This window comes from Talpa europaea (assembly GCF_964194135.1).
Source record: "Talpa europaea genome assembly, chromosome: 1".
NCBI lineage: Eukaryota > Metazoa > Chordata > Mammalia > Eulipotyphla > Talpidae > Talpa > Talpa europaea.
The window spans coordinates 7,723,467-7,747,068 of record NC_140073.1 but is presented as its reverse complement, the minus strand read 5'-3'; the positions used below and the strand labels follow the sequence as shown (position 1 = coordinate 7,747,068).

Genomic DNA, 23,602 nt, shown 5'->3' with positions numbered 1-23,602 from the left:
TGCTGCTCCCCTCAGCAGTGTATTTCAGTCAGTCTGCCTGTTCTGTCCCCACTCTGTCTCTGGTGAATCCTCTCACCCTCCTGCACATCTGGCCTGTACCCCAGCTCTTGTATAAATAAATAAATCTTTAAAAAAAGAAAAAAAAAAAGAGTGGCAGGTATTTCCCTCTTTGTTAATCATTTTTATTACCAAAATGCCATGCTTTCCTTCAAAACTAAACTCCCCTTCCTGATACCTTTTTTGTTTTAGCATTTAATCTTTACTTTCTAGAAGCAAAGAATGAATGGAGTATTCATAAGAGACTAGTTCAAGAAGAAAACCTGTGCGTGTGTGTGATATCTGTGTATTTATGAGCTGTGTTTACACTTGTGTATTTGCATGTAAGCTGCTCAATTTAGAAAAAGATGTGACATGTAGATAATTTTAAAACAAACATGTACTTTTTACTTGGAGACTATCCCAGAATTTGCAGAGTGAGGTGGCGACCTCTAAGTAGAGGGGGCGCTGAGGCACGAGAAGTCAGAATACTACAAAGGAACTATTCTTCCTTTGCGGGCTTGTTCTTTAGAGATATAGTGAGCAGAAATCACCAGAAAAGGCTCCAAGGACTAAGCACCAGGGCCACGAGGGCAGGGACCGGCTGGAGAGGGAGGCCAAGCATCAGAGGGCTTCTCTTTGAAGGGGTGGGGAGCATTTGCGTATCAGATCAGTCAGCCCTGGACTGGACAGGTGCCGGCCCAGAGATAGGGACACCACGGGTGTCCATGGAGGACATGGAAGAGAGCTGCAGTCATCAGCAGAGCGGAGGATGATCACAGAGGAAAGACTCTGCGGGCTTAGCCGACGGGATGAGGGAGGCAGAAAGGATCACTGTTTGGTGTCTCTCTGGGGTGCTGGGTAGATGGTTCCCCAAGAAGGGACCAGCTTCCTATGGAAAAATCGTGGGTTCTGTTCTCAAAGGAGGGTGAGCCATCTCCTCCCTGTATGTTCAGTCTTAACTCCACGCCTCCTCACATGACCTTGCTCGGATATGGGGTCTCTGTGGTGGTGACGGAGTGAAAATGAGGTCATTGGGGTGGGCCCTGGTCCAATACCGCTGAGGACCTTATTAAAAGGGGACACTTGGGCACAGAGGTGCACACAGAGGGCAGATGTGCGAAGAGACAGAGGCAGAAGCCGGCACCCACGGAACATGGAAGGGGCCCAGCAAAGGCAGGGCTGGTGTGCTCAGCACTTAGTGTTTTCTAAAAATTTCCCTTCGGGAAAACTTGATCTACCCCAACCGCACCAAATTCACCTCCCAAGTCATAACACTCATAACAACGGCGTTCACTCAGCATTTCCTAGGGCAGATCGTGAATTATTCCCCGAGCCCCCATTTTGCAGAGCGTGGGTCTGCTACTCCTAAGTGGCCTGTTCGGCCACCATTTTGTTAAATCCTAAACAAGATCAGAATGGCCCGGTCAGTTAGGCACAGGAGCCAAAACCTGCAAAGTCCCTGTCAAATCAAACAAGACCACAAAGCTGGATCACGCTGGGAAGGCTATGCATCACGAGGTATGACCAGGAACGCCAGGGGGGCTGACGATGGGTGTAAAACAAGGGACCCCAGAAGCTGATCAGTGGAAAGCCTTGTTGGTAAGATTAGAACGTGGCTGGGGAATTAGGGCGTGACCTCAATGACAATACCGATTCATCAAGCATATGAGAAGTGCCTGGAGGGCAGACTCACAAGGCCTGATCTTCTACATTCTTCCCCTTTCTTTAATCTCCTCCCCCTTTCCTTTTTCTAGCCCCCCCCCCCCATGCTGTATATCAATAACAAGGCCAGGATCTTGCTCTTCAGCAGCAGCCTGCATCATGTAGCCTGCTCCACCAGTCCCTTTTTTTTAATCAGTGTGGTGTTGCCCCAAGCAACAGCAGAGGAGAAAAGGTGGCACAGAGCAGTTAAGCCACCAGTCCAAGGGCCCAGAAGGTCCCAGATTTCTCAGGCAGGATTTTGGGGACTGCACCTGGGGTGGGGGAAAGTGCCAGGGCCGCTGTCTGTCCTGGTCTTTAGAGGCCAAGGTGGACCAGCCCAGAGGACAGGAGGACTCAGCCGGGCCTGGCTGGAGATTGGTCCAGGAGAAAAACTCTGCCAGATGGAGAATTCACTGTAAAACATGTGGCACTGTTGGAACTCTGTACCAGGTACAGATAATTAAGTTCTCAAAAAATACTTAAAATTTAGCAAAGTATGAGGTTAGAGGACTTGGAAATAATCATGAAAGGAAAGGCGGGGGTGGCCTTTAAGATGTCCCTCTCTCCCTCTCCTGAGAGGCATCAGCAGCTTTTACAGACAACCCAAGCAGGGTGCAGGGGAGGAGCCAGAAGGCCCAGGACCCTGGCCTGGGCAACCTCGGGCAGAGCGCGCACGCACAGCGCAGGCGCAGAGGCCCGAGCCGGCAGAGCCGCCTGCACCGACCCGGAGTGGCCACACGGGGGCAGCCTCGGGGGCGGCGCCTCCCGGTCGGTCAGACTCCGGCCCGCGCGGCGGGGAGACTGGAGCGCCGCGGCGCCCTAAGAGAACACGGTCCCTTCCCCCTTCTCGGAGAAATACGCAAGATCAAGCTCGCAAAAATTAAACCTGACCTACTACTTCGTATAAAACGTAAAAGAGAGGGGGCGCCCTCGTGGTTCCACTGGGGCTCGAACCCAGGACCTTCTGCGTGTAAAGCAGACGTGATAACCGCTACACTATGGAACCCGACGCTGACGGAGGGCGCCGGGCCGCCATAACTCCACACCAAGGCGCCGCCCCCACACGTGGGGCGAGGCGGCGCCGTGAGTCGCGGCGCCGGCCCGCAGAGGAGCGTGGACCCGCCTCCCCGCCCCGCCATGGGGGCGCGGCGCCCTGCGCGGCCGGCGTCGCGGGCTGCGGCCGCTCCCGGAGGAGGCGGCGCACACGCAGGCGCTGCCTTGATGTAAGCGGCGCGGAGGGCGGCTGGCGCCGGGCTCTGTGGCGCAATGGATAGCGCATTGGACTTCTAGACCGTTGGAGGCATTCAAAGGTTGTGGGTTCGAGTCCCACCAGAGTCGCTTTTTGTTTTGTGAGGGGAACGGACGGGCCCCCCTACCCCAGGGAGGACGCTCTGGGCGGCGCGCTCGCCACGGGACGCGGGCAGCTCCGTCCTGCGCCCGGGGGCTCCTCTCGCGGGGGCGCTGGGAGCCCCGCTGCGTGGGTCGTGTGGAGGCCGGGTGGCCCCGGAGGGCGCGGGGGCGAGATGAGGAGGTTTGGGCGCGCACGGACGGACGGAGCTTTCCGTCCATGGTGTTCTTGCACTGCGTGAAGAGAAGCGAGTTTCAATTGTCATGAAACTCGGGTAGCTCCGGGTCGCGCGGGTGCACGAGATGCTCAGGGCGAGGCCCAGCGTCGGGCGGCGGGTGACTAAGGCTCTGGACTCCGGCCCGGGGGGCCTGCGCCCGCTGGGTTCGGACCCGCCTCTGCCGGGGTGCGCGCCGCTCGTCCAAAGCGGCGTCATTCCGTCCGGTTTCCGAGGATTCCACGACCTTCAGCGGCGCTGAAGCCTCAATTTTTTTTTTAAGATTGATTTATTTATGCATACAAGAGCTGGGGTACAGGCCAGAGGTGTGGGGGGTGAGAGGACTCACCAGAGACAGAGTGGGGAACAGGACAGGCAGCTGAGGGGAGCAGCAGGCGCGTCAGGAGAGGTCTGCCGCACCCTGTGGGTAGCTCCCTGGCGGGCCAGGGATCGAGCTCTGCCGCACCCTGTGGGTAGCTCCCTGGCGGGCCAGGGATCGAGCTCGTGCTGCAGATCCTGCGGACAGCTTCATAGGTTGCATCTTAACCCCTTGCGCCACCAGGGACGCCCCTGAAGGTTCAAGTTTTAATTTGAAATTGAACACCTTTTGCCAGATTTTGAAAATGTAGCAACAGGTGCAGATCCATGCTTTGTAGGAAGAAGTTCGTGGGGGTGAAAACTTGGGCGTTGTAGGGGGGAGCGGGGGCAACTGGTTAAAATGCCCCCCTGACCTGAGGCCACATCCCAGTTCCCTTCTAAAAGCAAGGGCTGTGGGAATGCACAGATTTAGTATTTGTATTACTTAAATTTTATAAAAGCAAAAGTTACCCTCCAGCAACAGAAAACAAGACATGGGCTTCCCTAGATGGCAGCCCGGAGGCGCTCGCACGCCGGAGTTCCTGCGGGAAGAGGGGAATTACAGAAAGCAAACGACCAGGATGTCAGCTGTGGAAAAGGGACATGAGAAGAGCAGGGCGGCGGGAGGGCGGGGCGGCGCTCTCTCAGGACAGTTGTCCCCGGGACTAGGGAAGCCGTTCGCCCTCGAATGCTGTCTCCCCTCTCGCTGCCGAACAAAACCTTCCCGGCACCGGCTCTGCCCGCCTTCGCCAGCGCAGGCTCCGTGACCCCCGGGGCTCCCTGCACGCCCCGTTCGTTGCCGGGAGTTGCTGCCCGGGGCCCAGGCAGCTCTAGCGCCTCCGCTGGAGCCTGGCGTCAGCTTTCTCGCTGTTTTCAGGTCTCAGGTTTTTAGTTTTAGTGTTTTTAGTTTTCAGCAAACTCGTCTGACATGCCCGTGTTTCCATATGTGAAAACTAGACCCAGAAATCTTAAAAGTTAAAAAAACAAAAAAACAAAAACCCACTGCACTGCTGCGTGATGTTTCTATACAAACATCTCCCCTGCAAAGCCGGGGGGCCTCGAGGGGACCCTACAGCGAAGGGAGTTGTTCTTGTCCTCTCCGTGCTGGGAAAGTGGGGGTGCGGGGCTCTGCCTATGGGACCCCGCAGAGCAGAATCACCTAACAGACTAGGTTTTTTGTCTTTTTTTTTTATTTCATCATGAAGAGAAGCCAAGCTCGTCGTCTTTAATCCAAGAAACCCCGGGCAGGCCTCAGGGAGAGGAGCTCGCGTCCTCTCGCGCACCGCAGCGTCCTTCCCCAAGGCGCCGTGTCAGTCCCGTTGTCTTCTGTTCCCAAACACCCCAAACACCCCTCCGGGGTCGGCGAGCACCTGACAGCCCGGTGGACATCGCTCGAGGAGGCACAGTCATAGATCTCCAATTTTTTCGCAAATAAGCGTTGCACCAAACATCCCGTTTAGCTCCAGCTCCTCGTGTGGGTTTGCCTGACGTGACATGGCTCGTTCCATAATGGATTTTTTTTTTCTTTTTGACGTCGTCCTTCGCTCCCGCTTCATCTCTCCAGGAAAGAGACCGCGCTGCGGGCGCCCACCCGCCGGCTCTCCCCCGCCCAGGCTCTTTCCCCAGGACAACCCGAGCCTCCTCCGCCGGGGCCGGGCTGGCGGGACAAGGGGATTTCCCGGCACAGCAACCCCCGCCCGCGGCCTGCAGGGTCAAAACCTTGCACATGGAAGCTTCGAGAAACATTCAGAGCCCCGCTCGGCTGCCCGGGGCGCGGGGGCGCCTCCTCTCGGGCGCGGGCGCGGCTCCCCGCGCGCGCAGGCCTCACCCCCGCGGAGGGCCGGGGCGACCCTGAGGCCGGGGGTCCTGCCGGGCCCGGGGGGCGGGCCGGGCGGGCCTCGCGGGGTCCTGGAGCCCGCGCCCCTCCGCAGCCGCGCCTGTGGGGTGAGGACGCGACCCCGGCGCGGACTCCTGACGCGGCGCGCTCGGGACGCCCCGGGCGCTGACGATGAAGGACTCCCCGGGCCCCACAGCCGGACGGCGCCGGCGGGGCGCGCCCTCGGGGGCGCCGGGCTGGGGGGACAGCCGGGGTGCGGGCGGGGCAGGCGGGCGGCCTTGTCTCGAGGGCGGATCTCTACACCGGAAAAGGGGGAAACGGAGACAGGCCCGTCCACGCCGGCTCGAGTTCGATCCCGCGGCTTCACCTCAGCGAGTCCACGGGAAGCCGCAGGCTCCGGTCCTGAGGGCCAAGGGCGGCCGCGCCCGTTCGCGCCGAGAGGCGCCTGCCTCGAGGGCCCGGGTAGCTCAGTCCGCAGCGCATCAGACTTTTAACCTGAGGGTCCGGGGTTCAAGTCCCTGTTCCGGCGCGGGTTCTTTTACATCCCAAAGCGCCCTGGAGAACGCTTCTCAACGCCCGCGGAGCGGCAGGGGTCGCCCACGCGCGCCCGGGGAGGGCGCCGGCCTCTCCCCGGCCTTCATGCACGGCCCCGCCTGCGGCGTCCTGCCCAAAACTCGCAGGGGTTCCTTGTGTGGCCAAAACACCATGAAGCACAGTCAGGAGAAGTGCCCCCCGTCAGCCGCGTCCTGGCAGTGGCGCTCCCGGCAGGTTGCGGAGCGCGCGGCCTTGAGCGACGCTTGCACTGAGCGCGCGAAGGAAGGGTGAGGGCCCCCCGCCGGGTCGCGGGCGCTCTGGGGGAACCCTGAGTGGCGAGTCTTGCTGTGTAGACATGTCTTTGGAGACTGCCTACCACTGCAGTCCGTGTCGTCTGTGGCTGCCAAAAGACTCCGGGCTCGTGGGTCTGGGCGGGCAGAAGCGCAAGCAAAAGCCCTGCCGAAACCCGGGATCGAACCAGGGACCTTTAGATCTTCAGTCTAACGCTCTCCCAACTGAGCTATTTCGGCGAGCACAGGAACCTCCTTTAACCTATTTGGGAAATAAAAAAAAAAAAAAAAAAAAGACTGGTCTCTACTGGTTTCCTTTCTAATTTCACCTTCTCACTTTCTAAATTATTCTGTATTTAACTCTGAAGTTTTGAGGGCGGGAAATGAGAAAGTCCATTCCTGCCAGTAAGAAAAAGTGGGCGTTCTTCCTTCCCAGGTTCCCTTTTATCGTCTTCCTAAGGCTTTTCTGCCTCTCCCCGGGTTCCTAGTCAAAGTAAAGACAGTCACGTGCCTACTGTGTGCCTCAGTGCTGTGTGCCTACTGTGTGCCCTGAGTGCTATGTGTCTGTGTGCCCTCAGCTCAGCCCTATGCAGGCCTGGTTGGCTTGTTGGGACACAAGCTGGCCAGATGCAGGATGCTGTGTGCCTGAGTGCCTACTGTGTGCCTGAGTGCTGTGCTGTGCTCCTGCTGTGTGCCCTGAGTGCTGTGTGCCTACTGTGTGCCTGAGTGCCTACTGTGTGCCTGAGTGCTGTGCTGTGCGCCTGCTGTGTGCCCTGAGTGCTGTGTGCCTACTGTGTGCACTGGCTTGTCTACCTGAGTGCATTCAGCCCCTACCCCACCCCCAACTCGCCTGACACATGGTAACTTTTTCTGCCCCCACACGGTCCAGAAAAGAACCAGAGACTGGCAGCTCCGAAGCTGGCAACACCTGGAGGGTCACAGACCACTTTAGACCTTTGGTGAAAGAGAGCGAGCGTGGGCTTGAGGAGCGGGCGCAGGGAAGCAGGAGGGGGCTCATTGCTGTTGGCCTCACCTGCCCGGTCTGGTCCGTGCGGCTCGCTCAGGAGGCGATCAGAGCAGACACCCCACTTGTGAGGGTGGCCTGAAGTGGGCCCGGCCATTTCCCAGGGTCCCCTCCGGAAGGAGACGATTAGAGAGTTTCCATGGCTCTTCATGCGGCTTCTCGCCCGGGAAGGCCCTCTGGGCGCCCTGAATCACTTTGTTCTGGAAAGATGGCGCAGCAGCCGGACAGCCTGACCCCAGGCGCCGCCCGCACAAGCCACAGGCCCTGGCCTTAGCATCTTGGCATGTTGGGGTGTATTTTGAATATACTTTCAAAAATGTATTAGGAAGAGTTCCCTGCTTGTTTCAGTATGTATCTTTTTGTCCTCTTTCATGAGGAAAATAATACTCATGGCGTCGATGTCTCAGGATGCGAACTGGGCAGACTCGGCTCCGCCCTGTGCAGGCCCTGTTGGCTCGTGCGTCACAAGCTGGCCACATGCAGGCTAGAAAGAAGTGTCCATCCCCTCCTCCCGACGAGGAAGCCGCGCTTTGGGGAGAGGGGGATTTCGGGTGAGGGAGGGATGGAGGCCCTGACTCACCCTGGAGTCTCCCCTGGGCCCGGCCCCCTCACCCGCGCACCGGGTGCCCAGCCCATGAGCAATGCCAGGAGCTGCCTCCTCCACCCACCTCATGCTGTTAATGAGGCCAAGGTCGACTTTCTTCCCTTCTCTTGGCAGAGGCGAGGTAGGGGTCCCGCCCTCGCCCCCTTGACCTCACAGGGAAAGTCACTTTAGTTTCTTTGAATCCAAGCCTGAGCAGCTCCTTGCGCCCCCAACCCAAACCTCTCAGGCGCCGAACCATCCCTTATTCATTTATAGTCCGTGGAAACTAGTTTTGGTTTTTCCTTTTTAAAAAAAAAAAAATTTTTTTCAAAAAAAGCTTGTTTATTTGAAAATAAAATTTTAGACCATATATTTTTTTAAAGATTTATTTATTTATTTTAAAGATATTTATTTATGCAAGAACCGGGGTACAGGCCAGATGCGCGGGAGGGTGAGAGGATCCACCAGAGACAGAGCGGGGAACAGAACAGGCAGACTGATGAAATACACCGCTGAGGGGAGCAGCGAGGAGACAGGAGAGGTCTGCCGCGCCATGTGGGTATCTCCCTGGCCGGCGGGGAATCGAACCGGCGCTGCAGAGGCTGCAGACAGCTTCACAGCTCGGCGCTCAACCCCCTGCGCCACCGGGGAGGCCCTAGACCATATTTTTAAGTGATAAAGGTTTTTATAATTTTTTATTTTTCCTTTAAATTTGGGGCTACGTTTTCGCTCCCCCATAGGTGCACCCTGCACCAGGCCAGCCGCGCCCACACCCGCTCCGCCTGCCTCCCCTCCCCGCCCTCTGCCCCTGCGCCCCGGGGAGCGGTAAGTCCCTGCGCTGCGCCCCGCCTGTCCGCTCCGGCGCCGGGCGTGGGGTCTGGGCGTTCCTGTCCTTCCCGGGCGCTGAACACGTGCCCGAGCCCCCGCCCGCGACGGCCTCTCGGCGCGCACGTTCCTCCTCCCCGCCACAGAGGTTCCGTCTCGACCGCGGCTTCTCCCTGTTTTCGGGGTCCCAGGGAGCGAAGAGAGACCCCACCGCGCGTGGGGCGGGGTGGCTGCAGCGGAGGGGAGGGGAGGGGGAGGAAAGGGGGAGGAGGGGAGGGGAGGGGGAGGGGAGGGGAGGATCCGCGCCGCGCCCCGGGCCTCTTGGAGGAGGGAACCCCAGAGTCGGCAGGGGGCGCCCACACTCAGCGAGGGAGGCGGCGACCTGGGGCGTCCCAGGGGCTCCAAGGAGGCGTCCGCCCCTCATTTTTCAATTCCAGCAGCCCTGGGCCAGCAGCCGGGCGGGGAGCTGCGGCTTAAACCAGTCTGGAGCGCCCCCCAAGCGGCCCGGACCCCGCTTCCCCGGCCCAGCCGGCCGCGCCCCGACGGGCTCCGGGGTTCCGCTCCGGCCCCCGGGCGGCCGGCACACGCCGCCCCGAAGCTGGTCCTTACTGCGTAATTATCGTGGAAAAGAAAAGGATACGCCCGAACAGGGACTTGAACCCTGGACCCTCAGATTAAAAGTCTGATGCTCTACCGACTGAGCTATCCGGGCTCGCGGGGCTGCCCCGCCGCGGGGACTGAACTGCGTCCCGCGGCGCCGCGCGCAGGCGCCCTGGGCAGGCGGGACCCGGGCCCGGAGCCGCGGGCGCGCGGGGAGTTCAAGGAAAATAAAGCGCTGGGGCGGGGGAAGCAAAGATTGCCTGAAAATGAACAATGATGTCAAAAAAATAAATAAATAAAAATGCAAATGAAATAAAATAAACCATCCGTGAGTCCTTGGGATAAATCTCAAAAAAATAAAATAAAATAAAATAAAGTGAATAAACCCGGTCCGTGGGCAGGTGCGCCCCGGCGCGGGGTCTCCTGGGACCCGCCAACCCAGCCTGGGGGGCGGGACGCCCCGCTGCTGTCCCGACCCCAGAGCGCAGCCTCCCAGCCCATCGCGTGTCCCGGTCTCGGGGTGCCCCGGTCTCGGGGTGCCCCTGCTCCCGAGGAGGCGCCCCGCGCAGCCGCTCGCCCGCCCCGGCTGCCGAGTCCGAGGAGGCGCGCGCGGACGGGCGGGAGGACCCCCCTCCCGGGCCCCGAGAGGGCCCCGCCGCCGCCCCAGCGCCCCAACCCCCAGCCGCCCCCCAGCACCCTCCGGCCCACTCGCCCCAGTCCCCAGGGGCCGGCCTCGGCGCCCGCGGCCCTGCGGCCAGGGGGGGCGGCACCCCTGTCCCTGCCCGGAGCGCGCCTCCTCCCGTCGGACCCCCCGACTGCAGCTCCGGGCGCCGCCCCCCCGCACCCCGACAACGACCGCTTCCCCAGGGGAGGTCGAACCCCTCCAGACGCCCGGGAGCGCCGCCCGCGAGAGGAGCCCGAGGGGGGCCGGGGCGGCGCCGCGGGCGCCCCTGGGAGCTGCATCCGAGAGAACCCCAAGACCCAGGCTCGGGAAGCCAGAGGGACTTACTCCGGGGGACTCGGAGAGCTGTCGGCAGCGGGGAGTCTCCTCTAGGTGCCTCGGCTTTGGTCTGGCTCGCCCTGGGACCCCGTGTGAAAGTGGGGGTGCGGGAAGCCCCTGGGCTGCAGTACAGAGAGTCGACGCTGCTCTGAGAGCAGCGGGGGGCGGGGGGCTCATTCTGGAGAGGGAAGAGCAGAAGGTGCCGGTTCTGCGCGGCCTCCTCCCGGCCCGGCCCGGCCCGGCCCGCCGCAGCCCCGGGCCCGCGGGCGCAAGGGGACACGGCCTCGCCCCCGGCTGGGGAGCTCCTCCTGCTGCCCGAGACCCGCGGTTGCACAGACCGGGCATTAGCCCCAGACCTCGAGGAAGCCCGGAGGCGCGCGGCCTGGCCAAGCCGGCCGAGCAGACAGGCCGTCCAGGGAAAGCACCTTGGTCTCCTGGACCTGGAGACTAAGAGTTGGGCCTGGCTGAGCTCCAGACTGAGAACTGGAAAGCCCTGAGATCCAGCCTACACCACCCCCCCTAGAGCCTCAGCCCCCCACCCCACAGCCTCATCTACCTGCGGACAAAGACCTCTCACTGTCTCAGAGCACAGCCCAAGGGACAGGCTGCAGAGGAGCCACAATCCAGAAGCCCCAGGTGAGAAGAGTCTGCCCCTGGCCTCCACCCAGCCGCAGAGAGGAGCTTGAAAACGAGTCCTGGGCCCAGGTTCTGGAACTGATGCCCCACAGACAAGTCCACTCTCCAGGCCTGGAGGCCGAGGGGGTTAGGACTCAGCCCCAGTGAGCTTCAGGGGCTCTGTATGTGGGCACTTTCAAAGCCAGGGCCTCAGTCAGCCTGCAAATCCTCCCCTAGGAACACAGGCTGAATCTCTCAACAAGGAGCCATCAGGAACAAATCAGGCTACTTAGACAAACACAAAGGCATGGGCCGCAGCCTAGAGCCTGGGCAGGTTAAATGATTAGGTTCCACACCCACACCAACTCCAGGCCTCTCCTTCAAGGTTGGCAGAAGTAGGGCTTTGTCTAATAAATACATAGACACAAACAGAGAGTCTAACAAGATGAGGAAACAGGAATATGTTCCAGGAAATTCCAGAATGTTCCAAAGGAAAGCGCCTTCAGAAAAAGGCCTTCATACACCAGACATAAGGAATCTGATTTTTAATACACCCAAAATAACGGTCATAAAGATTCTCACCCAAGAGAGAACTTCAACAGGGAAAAAATATAAGGAAGTTCCAGAAAGACGTAATAATGCAATGAGTGAACTTTAAAATATGCCAAAGTTTCGAGCAGAAGCATGGAGAAAGCCTGATGGGTGTTACTACTTTTTAATCATTCTATGACGCTAAATAATGTCTATTTCCAAGAGTATATTACAGGATAAAGCTTTCCACAAACAGCAATAAATAAGGGTTGATTCTGTGGGAAAGAAACAGCATTTTTATTAAATTAGAGAGGACTCCCACATCTGGCCATACAGTGGGTGCCACACAGTTTGTTGAATGACTGTATGAAGGGCCTTAACAATGTGGTATCCCTTGAGATGCTAGACGGCCCTCCTCCAGCTTGAAGCCAGCTAACACAATGACACAGTGGGAAGCAATTCTCAGATCCATTTAGAGCAAACTGAGCCCAAATCCCAGAGGGGCAGGGAATGAGGACTTTTTCACTTAGCTCCCTTTCAGAGACCTCCAGGTTTTTTTAAAGATTCAGGGTCCACTCGTGTGACTCCAGTAAGGGAAGGCTGATCAAGTCAGCGTCCTCCAGGGCTTTCCCAGTGAGAAATGGACCACGGGGGCTTCCTCAGCCCTGGATGTTCCTTGGGGACCCAGGCCAAGATGGTTAGAGTTAGTTCTGGGCTAAACCAAATCCCTAAACCAACCCGAATCAGAAATTTTTAGAGACACTGCAAGCAAAATCTCAGGACACCGCCAGAACACGCTGTTTCTCTGGTCCCCTGAAGTTCAGGCTCCTGACCACATCTCGAGACAGCCCGCAGCATGAAGACTGGTGATGGCTTAGGACTTTAATCTGATATATTTTACAATAGAAAAAGTGAAATCAGTCATTATTTCCCAATTTCATACAAATTCAACTTCTCACTAAGAGGTGCGCCACCTCCTGGCATTATTGAAACTAGGTCACTCCATTTCAAAGTCAGAAGAGGCTTCGGAAGATCAACTTACTATCTCCTTTTACTTCAAAGAAAAAGCAATATTTCTCCATTTTGCCTTTTATCACAAGGCAGGGGGTTGGGAACATGAGCAGTGGGTCTCCTTCATGTCCCCCCAAAGCCCAGTATGGCGCCAAACCCAGGAGGGGCCATGCCTTGCGCGTGCACCCCCACCTTGCACTCACCACGTTGAAGCCCAAGGGGCGGTGAGAGCCCCCAGATTCCCCTCCCCCTCCGCACCCCAGGCCGGGCGCACAGCCCTGGAAGCCCGGGCGCGGGGGGGGGGGGGGGGGGGGCGGCGCGTGCCCGAGGGGTCCCCTGGGGATCCCCACCGCGGTCCCCCGGTCTGTGAGGAATGCGGTTCTCACCATCATTTCTGGGTATCTCGGTGGGGGTGGGTGGAGCGCGCCCCGAGTTGAGAGGGGCGCAAGGACCGGTGTCCCCGAGTGGCCTGCGAATTAGCAAATAAAAACACAACTACACTTGAATGTCAGAGCAAATGACAGCAAGCAGCAGGCACGCCCCACGCGTGTCTAGAGCGCGCGTCTGCTGAGAAAGGCCCTTGATTCCCTGAGATGCAGCCGGGCGCCTGGGTCAGGCCGGGAGCGCGGTGTAGACAGACGCCCCTGCGCGAGGACCCCCCGCCCCGGCGCCCGGGCCGAGAGCTGTCCTTGGTCCTCGTCGTGACACCAGCAGGGCGAAGGCGAAACGAGGGGTTCGTCGCGCCCCGCGAGCCCGCACGTGGCCGCCGACCTGCGCGCCCCTGGCCCATGCAGGTGCGCCCCGGCGGGGACCCCGAGTGGGGCGAGGAGGCGCGGGGGGCCTGGAGGAGAGCGCGGGGTGGGGGGCGCTGGGAGGCCCGGGGCGGGGCGGGGCGGGGAGGCAGACGGGCTGCAGGTGCAGGGAGGCTGTAAAGGAACAAACTCGGAGCCTTTTCTGCGTTTCCAGTTTCCTCCTCCACCCAGAAAAAAAGCAGATTCCGGGGCTCAAGGGAGAGGGCGAAGGACCCCGCGGGCTGCCAGCCCCGGATTCTTCCCCACTAGGGGATGGGCCGTGGCCACCTGCAAAACCTTTGCCGAAACCCGGGATCGAACCAGGGACCTTTAGATCTTCAGTCTAACGCTCTCCCAACTGAGCTATTTCGGCTGCTTTTGCGCGGCGCGCTCTCGGAGCTGCCATGAAGAACCTCGGTCCAGCGCAGCGAGGGTCATGGCCAGGCCAGCGGGAGGCGGGCGCTGAGCGAATTCTTTTTTTTTAGAAAAATTAAAAATATATATTTTTATAATCACTTATAAAATTATTTTAAAATCATTATTCTTCTATCCCTTCTTAATCATTTCCAGTAACATTGACATTTTTCAAATGTTAATGCTTACATTGAAAAATGTTGACATTTTCTTTGCTTAATGTTTCAATGGGATTCTTATTTCTCTTTTGCTAAATCATGAGCTTCTTATGGAGGCATCAGAACCTTTCTTTTTCTTGCTTCATTTCTTGAGCGAATTCTTACGTCGGGAGTGACAAACCAGATGACCTCAGGTGATAAACTAGATGCGCTCATTTCATTGTTCTCGGTTGTTTGTTTTTTGAGTCGCCCGTAATCTGCATTACTCATTGAAAAGCAAATCATAGGCTGTTTTCCGTGTCCGGCTTGCAGACCGTGCACGGCATTGAGAGCAGGATAGGACGGGGTACATGCACCCCAGTTGCTAATGATGGATGTTTTGATTCACCCCTGGTTTTCATTATTAAAAACAATACTGGAATGATGAGCCTTTTGGATTTGTTTTTCTTGTGAGAAGGCAAATGTAGCCAGGTGAAGAGATGTGAACATTTTCAAGTGTTCAGATATTGTCACATTGGGCTCAAGGTCATGCCCCGGGGAAGGCCGCACATGAACTTGCACCTCCAGATGTGATATATATACAGTCACTGTAGCTGTATGTTGACAGCATTGACTTGCTAAACCCAGAATTTCAAATATGCCTCGTTTTCTAATCTCATCTTGGTGCTTTAAATTTTTTAAGTATCTGGACATTGTTAAAAAGTGGAATTAGCTCAGACATCTCTCAAACTCTTGTGATGCAAGCTGGGTCTAATAATATCACATCATATGCTGATTTTATTCCACCCCCACCCTCCATTTCAAATTTTTGAATCCCTTGCTTTCATATAGACACACACATAGGAGTTGCTCTGGCCCTAATGGAAACAGAATCTCTGCAGATGGGGCTCGGGATTATATATTTATTTATAAGGCGAGCTGGCAATTCATGAGCACCGTCTCTTGGCCTCCCATTCCTTATTCTCACAAAAAGGGAGTTATCCCATCGGGTCCATGCTTTAAACTGCCTAATCAACCTCTCCATAGCACCTCCAAAAATAAACCTATCTTTCCCTATCAACTTGTTTATCTTACCACCTTCCATCTAAGTTTTGTGAGCCAGAAAAATACCAAAATTCTTCCTCCCTCTCCCCCTCCCTCCCTCTGCCATCATCATACCCAAGTGCTGTTCATGCCGGTTCATTATTCTGGAACCCTCCACTTCTCTTCAATCTCACCTCATCGCCAACATGTCTTTTTAAAAAATATTTATTCATGCATACAAGATCCGCTGTGGACTTCCAGCTATGCCTCCCTTCAGGACACCCCAATGGTACTTGCCACAGTGACCCCCTCAAAACAAATGTGCACTGCAGTGTGGAGTAATCTAAGTAGGAAACTACTTGTCAGCGGCCTCCCAACCCCGTTTTTCCAGAACACAAGGCTGTAGAGGTCACAGACTCTGGGGTTAAACAAACCCAGCTTTGAATTCCAACACTGTGACTAACCACTCAGCTACGTGACCTGGAGTGGATTTACATTTTTTTCAGTGCCTTTATCTTCAAAATTACTGTAACATTTACCTCTTAAAATTGTTCTAAGCCAGACAATGTTCAGTTCCTATCTGAGTTCACTGAACGCAGCTAATGTACAGGCCTCCCCGTGGGGCGGCGGCTGGGCCTGCTCTCATCTGCGGCCTCTCCAAGGCCCTTTGGTCATCTCCTCCCCTCCCTGAGCCTAAAGAAGCATGTTAGGTTTTCAAGTTACTTCCCTCCAAGGTCTTCAGCACTCAATTGCTTTTATTTCAAAATATACCAGTACTGAATACCCAGTATAAATCCATTTCCCTGGATCCTCTGAGGACCCACACCGGCAGAGACTCAGCTGTTGAGGGAATCCCTACACCAAGCAGCTAAAAAAAATCTGAGAACCTAAACGGGCAAGGGAAAGGAAATTCAAGAAAACTTTTAATTTTTGAGTTGCCACAGGACCAGTATCAAAAGCACTAGAAACTGCTCCCCGTGTCAAAGCGGGGAGTTGACAATTATATGATATCGAAGGGACAACTGCCAGCCTGCGGCCCCTCCGCAATGCCAGGAAACAGCCGAGACTTCTGGAAACCCACGCCCAGTTGTCCTTTTGGTTTCTCAAGATCAGGCGTCCGACTCCCGGGAAGAGCAAATGCCCCCGGGACCAGCTCCCACCACCACTTCCTGCCTAGTGGGAGCAAAAGTGAATCAGACAACCAATATCACTTTTTAAAAATTATTTAATTTAGTATTTTCTTGGAAAAAAAACAATAAGGCAAAAAAACCGAAAATATATATAGTTTTGTTTTCAAGTGACTTTATTTCACCCGAAGGACTCAAAGCTTCTTCCGTTAGCAGGAATCTGACGGGGTGTCAGGCCAGAAATGTAGTGCAGGTGGCAGAGCAAGATGGGGGCGAAAGCAGTGACGTTCAACGGAGCCGAGGATGCCCACTTCAGCTAAACTCTGCCCAGGTCACACTGGAGGGGCCTCCTTGGAGGAAGCTCTGGCATAACCCCTCGCTCACGCTGGCTCTCTGGTTCTCAGGAAACCCCGACCGCGGCCCCGCTGGTGTGGCATCCCAGCTGGAAGGGCGGGGCGGTGGGGAAGGAGTAAGAGCACTGATTTACCAGGTACAAATCCAGTTTCCCTGGAGGGATGGCTTCCTCTGGAATGATATCTTCCCCTAGGACCCACGCCGGCTGAGGCTCAGCAGTTAAGGAACAGAAACAAAAATACTAACAAAACGCATACAAGGAAGGCACCTCAATTTGTGATCCTCAACCACGGGTGGGCGGCACAGGGTGAGATTCCTGAACGAGACAACTAAAACAAGAACAGAACAGAAACGGCGGAAGCCAGAGCCCAACAGGAGTCGTCCTCGCCCCTCCCCACAGCCTAGGAAGCAGGTTGTTTGGGCATCAGCTGCATGTGCTGTGGTTTGGGTAGAGGCAGAATCAAAGTGGAAATGACCCAACTCTTGACCCATCCCTTCCTAACAAAGAAGGAAAACGGGCAGGAGAGGGCAGGAGTTCCGAACGTCAGGCCATGAGGCGTGCAGGGTTCAGATAGCAGCGCGCCCTCATGAGACACACCTCAGGGGAAGCCCCTGCTCCTAACTGCCTGACGCCCTCCTACTCCAGTTTCAGATTCATCTGCCCCCAAAAGGTGGACATCAGAGGAGTCTCCGATCCAAATCAAAGTGTCTAAGAGAGTCCCAGGGAGACAAGTGATATCAAAACACAAGATTCTTAATGGGAAGAAGGAAAATCAAACCAAAAAATTAGATTTTTCTCTACATATATATAATATACAGATATTTAACACATTATTCCAGAGGTGGCTCCAGTCCATGGGCTTGAGAGATGGTGAAAACTCTTATTTGATGAACTCCTCTCAAATTCTGAAGTGTATCAAAACGGAACAAGTGACGTTTTGCTCCACACTGGGGCACAGACCCAAACTGGTATGGGGGGAGGGGGCTGCGGAGGAGGTGGGAGAGGGAGGGAGTCAGGCAGGGAGGGAGGGAGGGCAGAGAGAAGCCAGAAAGGAGATGAAGGGTGGGGGGTGAGCAGAAAGCAGGAATGGCGAGCAGTCCTTCCATCCTGCCCTGTGTTCCCACAAGTTCTCGGCCGGGAAGTCTGTCCAGCCCCTCTGTGAGGATAGCGGCCCTCCTACCAATCACCAAAGTGGCCTCCGGTGCCGTCAAAGAAGATGAAGAACAGCGGGAGGAAGTTTTAGCAAGTGAAGACAGAGGCTTCCCAGGATGCAACTAATATTCCAAACAAGCTCTCTCACGAGTGTTCGGGTCCCTCAGCTGTCTGTGCACGAACGCCCCACGGGACGGCCCCGCTGGCGCACACGCTTCGGAAGGCTAGGCCTCCGCCTCGCCGCACCCGCTCACTAAGCCTCCGCTGCTGAGTCTCTCATGTTTCTTTTTAAAGGAGCTTCTAAAATCAGCTCTTGCTCTGAACAGCACCAAAATGCCCCTGAATCACACTGACGCAGGTCTTGGCTGAGCAGGAAACGACAGGGGCGGGGGAGCGCCGGCATCGCGCACGGGGGCAGAGGGAGAAGAACACTGGGCTGTGCAGCAGTGGAGCAGCACTGCCACCGGCCTCTGGCGCGCTCCTCACAAACACAGGTATCTAGTATTTCGATTTCAGTTTCAATCAGCTAAGGCAACCAGCCAATCACCACCACTGGTGTCTGCTTCTGGTGATTGATTTGGAAAATGATTGGTTAAGACAGACAAACTTGAGGAAAGCACTCGGTGAGAGGCACAGCGCCTGCTTCCCTCACATCCTCTGTCCTCTTCGCCTTTGGATCCTCCTCCTTTTGTCCCGCTGTCTCAGAAAATGTCTGGGCATGAGTTCCAGTCCTGCTTTTCTTTACTCTCCCAGTATCCGCCCCGATAAATATGAGTCAACTCCTTGGTAACCGGGTCCTTCTTCCGCTCAAACCACAGCGCCTTATAGGGGTCGTAGGGCGTGCCTAGAGGGGAAAGAGGGCAGAGACAGACCCAGTGAGAGCCGAGAACACCCGATCCCCCGCCTCTGAGAGTGAAAAGAGACAGGCCTGTACCATCTTCTGTGGCTTTCATAGCTTCTGCTTCTCTCTTCTTCCTGGAGAGTCTCTGCTTTTCCTCCAGGCGCTGCTTCTCAGCGTTGGCTTCATCCCAGCGTCCGTTCTCCATCAGCCTCTGGTCAGGCCGCAGCCGGCTGTCTGTGGGGGCAGTGCCACCTTCCCAGGCATTGAGAGTTAGAGCAAGCTCCGAGAAGTAGTACATGTTCTCGGCATTCTTCCTAAAAGGGAAGGACGGGAAGAGACGGGTGATGGCAGGGCTAGGGGGCCACAACTGCGAGCCGGCCCAGAGACCCTATCCGCAGGGCTGTTCTACAAGCGGGAAGAATCTAGAACCAAGTCAGGATCCCCTTACTGGACTACCCCCATCCCCACCCCGGATCATTCCACAGGATCCTTTTCTCAACTTGAGATGTGCTCCGCTGAAATAGGAAATTCCTTCGAAGAGAGACACATTCTCCTAAATGAATACTCCTTATGGCTGTTTTCGTTTAAGCCTCTTTCTGGGATAACCTTGGCTACTGCCACAGACTAAAGGCTCGAGATGATGAGAGCAGACAAATGGCTGCATCTTAATCTGTGCCCGAGGCCTCTATATTATCTGAGTGGCCTTCACATCGCTGTTGGGCCCGTGGGCGAAACTGTTAACAGGCGGTAGCCCCTTTCTCCCCCAGCTGCTTCTGAACACTTTTACTCTAAATCACAGAAAAGCATGTTTGAACCACAATCCAAAGGACCTTCAGAAACCATCACATTTTTTTTTTTAGCAGAGGTGGTTTGATTCATTTAACTCTCTCAGAACAAGGCAGCTACCCCTCACGTCAGACAGTGCCGACCTCCAAGCATCTCCCTGGAGATTGGGATTTCCTGTGCTCGATCCCACAGAGGCGCCAGGAGGAAGGCAGGCAGAAGGGCCACTGTCCACGCGCCAAGGCCGAGCTCAAGGTGGTGTCTGGGCAGCACGGCCACTGATACTCACGGCAAAGGATTCCTCTTCCACAGCACGACCCTGCTGTCCTCTGCTTCGTGGCCTCTCTGGCGGGCATCACCCCCGTTCTCCCCAGCGACCGGCTGTACTTTGAAACAATCCATTTTCTCATCCCACGTTCCCAGAAGGGCGAAGTGAACTTTCCCCGATGGATCTGTCACCTCCCCTGTCACCTACAGGAATGGGAGCAGGACACACATTCACCGTGGGTTACCATGCCTCTTCTGGAAACAAATCTAATTCACAGTCAGACAAACACCATGGTGTGTGACCTTTCTGTCATATTTTCTTGAGCTGCTCAAAATAACCGAGGCATGTGTTGGGGGTTTCATTACCATTTTATTGTACAGGGAGTTTTGTTGCAGTGATAATATGTAGGAAAAGCTCTGACCGGTACTCAGAATTATGGCATTTCCTTCTCTCCAGACATCAGAGAGAACCACAAACAGATTTAAATGCCCGACTATTCCTTCCTCTCCCCAGCGACTCGGGGTGCGCGTTCACAGTGGTACGCATCCACAGCTGGATTCCAGCACTGCTCTCACTCCAGCCCCTCAGGCCTCCTTTGGGGATCCCAATTTCCATTTCTCATTGCTCTTGACTTTTCACTTTCTTACCTGTTGTCCTTCCCAGAAAAGAGGATTTGGGTTAATCATACAGCAAATACCCTTTCCTGCTGATTTTCTCCTTTACCTCTCCTTTGTGAATCACCATGTTTATGTACACATATATATTATGTACATATATATTTAGATATCTGTCCTTCTGTCCGTCCATCTGTCCAGCCAGCCAGCCTCCATCTCACCAGACCCTTACTAAGGAATACACACTGAATTAAATAACTTTAAATTCCATTTTCTCTTACCTTTCTTGCTACATCTCGAGAGAAGTAGCTGTAAGGAACAAATTTGAGATTGCACTTGTCTCCTGTCTTGTGATTCACAATATCAATTTCACCAGACTATAAAATGAAAAGAATCTTGAATTAGTTTTAAGACTGGATGACCTGAATATGTGTGATGCCCCAAGACTCAATTCCTTACTTTTCAATCAAATATGCTAGCACTGGGGTTCGGGTCCAGGCCACCCCTGAGATGCTGTGGAATCCCACGACAACTCTGGTGTTCAGATTGGGATCAAGACCAGATGACCTTCTGGCTTTTTTAAAATGATGTGTCACATGTCAGGGGCATGATCTGACCTTCAGCACATGTACTGAGATTCACATATAATTACTTTTCTAAACCAATCCCCATTTGTGCCCTTTGAAAACCCTACACTTAAAAGTACTCAACTCATAATACAGTGGGACCGTCTACAGATCCATTTATTTCATTTTCTCTTCCTTTCAAACTTTCAAATCCAATACTGCTCGGTAAGACTCAACTTAATTCTCACACCTACTGTGACATATTTCCTGACTGTTCAGAGAGTATTCCCTCTTTTCTGAATTTACCGCAACCATTATCTTAAGAGCAAACTGACAATTAATTGGATGTTATCTTATGCTAGTGTATTTTGTTAAATACTTTTCAGCCTACATATATTCATTATAATCTCCCATGACATAACGCCACTCTCTGAAGCACAATGTCTCATCTGACTTTGAACCCCCAGGACCTAGCACTCTGCCTGACAATGAGTGACTGATGGATAAGGGGAAGAAAGAGAGGGGCAGCCATGTTGGTTATGCTCTTGCATCCTTCACAGGCCAATCCAGGTCCAGGGAGCTGCTACTGAATGACTGTTACTACTCAAGAAATGATAACTTGTCGTCGCTCAGTGGAGCTGGGGGTAAGGCTATTGCCTGAGAGAAATTCATTAGAAGTGATAAAAGAGTGACACTTGTTTGGGGCCAGTTCTCTTGTCCTAAATACTACAGAACTGCACCTAAGGAAGGATTCTTCTGAACTGCCAAGCACTCTGGCCACCTTTACTCACCTGGTCTATCCACAACTTGCCCACAATAATGTTGTGCACCGTTGTAGTAACCTTTTTCCAGGTGTAGTGGTGCCCAGTTGCATGGAAAATACAGTGGATGCTACCTGGACGGAGAGAGAAGTACACAAATTAAGACAAACACAAGACAAACAGCACCATGCTAGCTAGAAATAACAATGCATTGATTCTCTTCTATTGAGAGATCTTAATTTTCAAAAGGAAACAATAAATCAAAAAAAAGATTTGTAACCTGCCTAAATGCTGGGAGCACTGATTGAATATTTTTACTTGATTTTTAAGTTTATGATAAAATATAACAACATGAAGACAAACACTGACAACTAATACAATTCTATTAGTCGTACTGCTAGAAAGAAATAGTCCACAATTGTGCAATTGTAGAAATGAAGACAAAAGCAAAAACCCTAACCCTGTTACCAACGTTGCCTGCCATACCAGCTGCCCCACCAAGGAAAAATAAAATTGCATTTGAAAGCAGCACACACTGGCAGTCAGTACAGAGTGTGTGTGCATGTGCGTGCGTGTGTGCATGATCACAGAGTAAGCAGCTATGTGACCTTAAGCAAACCACTTATCTAAGGGTCTTAAAAGTGAAAGAGGAGGAGGAGATGGAGCAGGGGCTTTGGAACAGGGAGGAAGGGATTCAATCCTGGCTCCATCACTTGTTGATGTGTGACCCTGTGATATATAATAGTTTGTCTGGTCTTTGTCCATGATTCCTGGGAGGAAACCTCTGAACCCTTAGAATTTCCCACATGATAACTGTTTTTGTTATTCGGTCAATGATCTAATCAATCACGCAAATACAGTGAGCCTGAACAACAAAGGCTGAAGGAGTCTCCCGGCTGGTGAGCACGTCAATGAGCTGGAAGGAAAGGCACCCCGAGCCCGGGAGAGAGCCACGCGGGGCGCTCTGTTCAGGGCTCTTGAGACCTCACCCGCCGTGTGACTTCATGTGTTGGAACAGTAAATGTCTATTTACCCAGTGAAATGCATGAAACACAGTAAGCACTCAGTAAACACACTTTTCTATACCAGTGAGTTCATGTCAAATTAATACCAAACCAAAGCCAGTGGTTTGAACAGAAGTGACTGGAGAAAAGAAGTAATCAAAAAATTTAAAAGTAACATCTATATCTACATAGGTACAGATACATAGGTAAATTCTAGTAACAGTGCAACTCTAAGCTCCCTCAGCAAACATTAAGGAAAAGAACCCCTGAGTCTTGTTTATACAAAAGACTAAGCTATGCTGGTGGGCACAGCCATGATGCTGGTGGGCACGGCCAAGATGCCAGCGGCACCAGACACAGCAAGGCAAGCTGCGGGCACCACAGCCACATGCTCTCTCAGCACAATCTCCTTCACCTGCACAACCCTCTTCAAAGTAGCTGCTCTACTGAACACATCCACAATCTCTTGCTCACCTCTCCACTGCCACCACAGCCTCAGCTAAGTCACCATCATCCCTGGCCTGAACCTCTGTAACAACCTCTTTTTAGCCTTCCAGCTTCCACTTTTGCCCCATTAGTCTCACGTCGAAATCAGCTTGATAACATGTTTTATCAAGTTATCACACTGCCATGCAAAATGTCTCCATTACCTCCCACTGCAATTAGAACAAAGTCCACCTTATCACAGTACCCCAAACCTGGCACCTACGCACCCCTCAACTAGTCCACCACTTCCCTCTTGCTCACGAGGAGCCAGAGAAGTGGCTTCAGTTTCTCAGCTGCCATGCTGCGCCCCCAGCCAGGGGGCACTCTGCTGCAGCACCTTCCCCAAGCCATCTTTTGGTTGGTCTCTTGTTATCTAGGTCTCTGCTCAAATGTAACCTTTTCCAAGAATTTCCTTCAAGGCTCTACCCAAGGAAACACACACACAACTCATTTCTCCACTAACCTCTATCTTCATTTTTTTAACAGAATTACCACTATATAAAATTAAATCATGTGTTCACTTTTTTGTTCACTTAAAAAAAACCCCACAAACTATTGATCAATGAGGGCAAAGTGGTTTTTGTTCACCACTGCATTCAGTGCACCTAGAAGCATCTTTGGGCTATAGTGGACATTCAACACCTGTTGCTCTCAGCTATGGGCAGTCCTGCCCCCTACATCCACTTGCTACTACTGCTGAAACCAACTGCCACACACCTAGTGGCTTAAAGCAACACAGCTTACTCTCTT

General features: G+C 54.2%; 1 protein-coding gene across 1 annotated transcript in view; it reads right to left on the bottom strand.

Moving 5' to 3' along the window:
• Positions 1–18,230: 18,230 nt before the first annotated feature.
• Positions 18,231–23,602, bottom strand: part of OSBP (oxysterol binding protein) — a gene marked incomplete at both ends in the record, with an annotated part of 28,897 nt that continues 23,525 nt past the window's right edge. The window contains 5 exons of the mRNA XM_084232440.1: positions 18,231–18,373; positions 18,464–18,684; positions 19,443–19,624; positions 20,317–20,412; positions 21,393–21,496. Of these exons, the coding sequence (XP_084088566.1) occupies positions 18,231–18,373; positions 18,464–18,684; positions 19,443–19,624; positions 20,317–20,412; positions 21,393–21,496 (746 nt within the window). The remainder of the gene's footprint in view (positions 18,374–18,463; positions 18,685–19,442; positions 19,625–20,316; positions 20,413–21,392; positions 21,497–23,602) is intronic.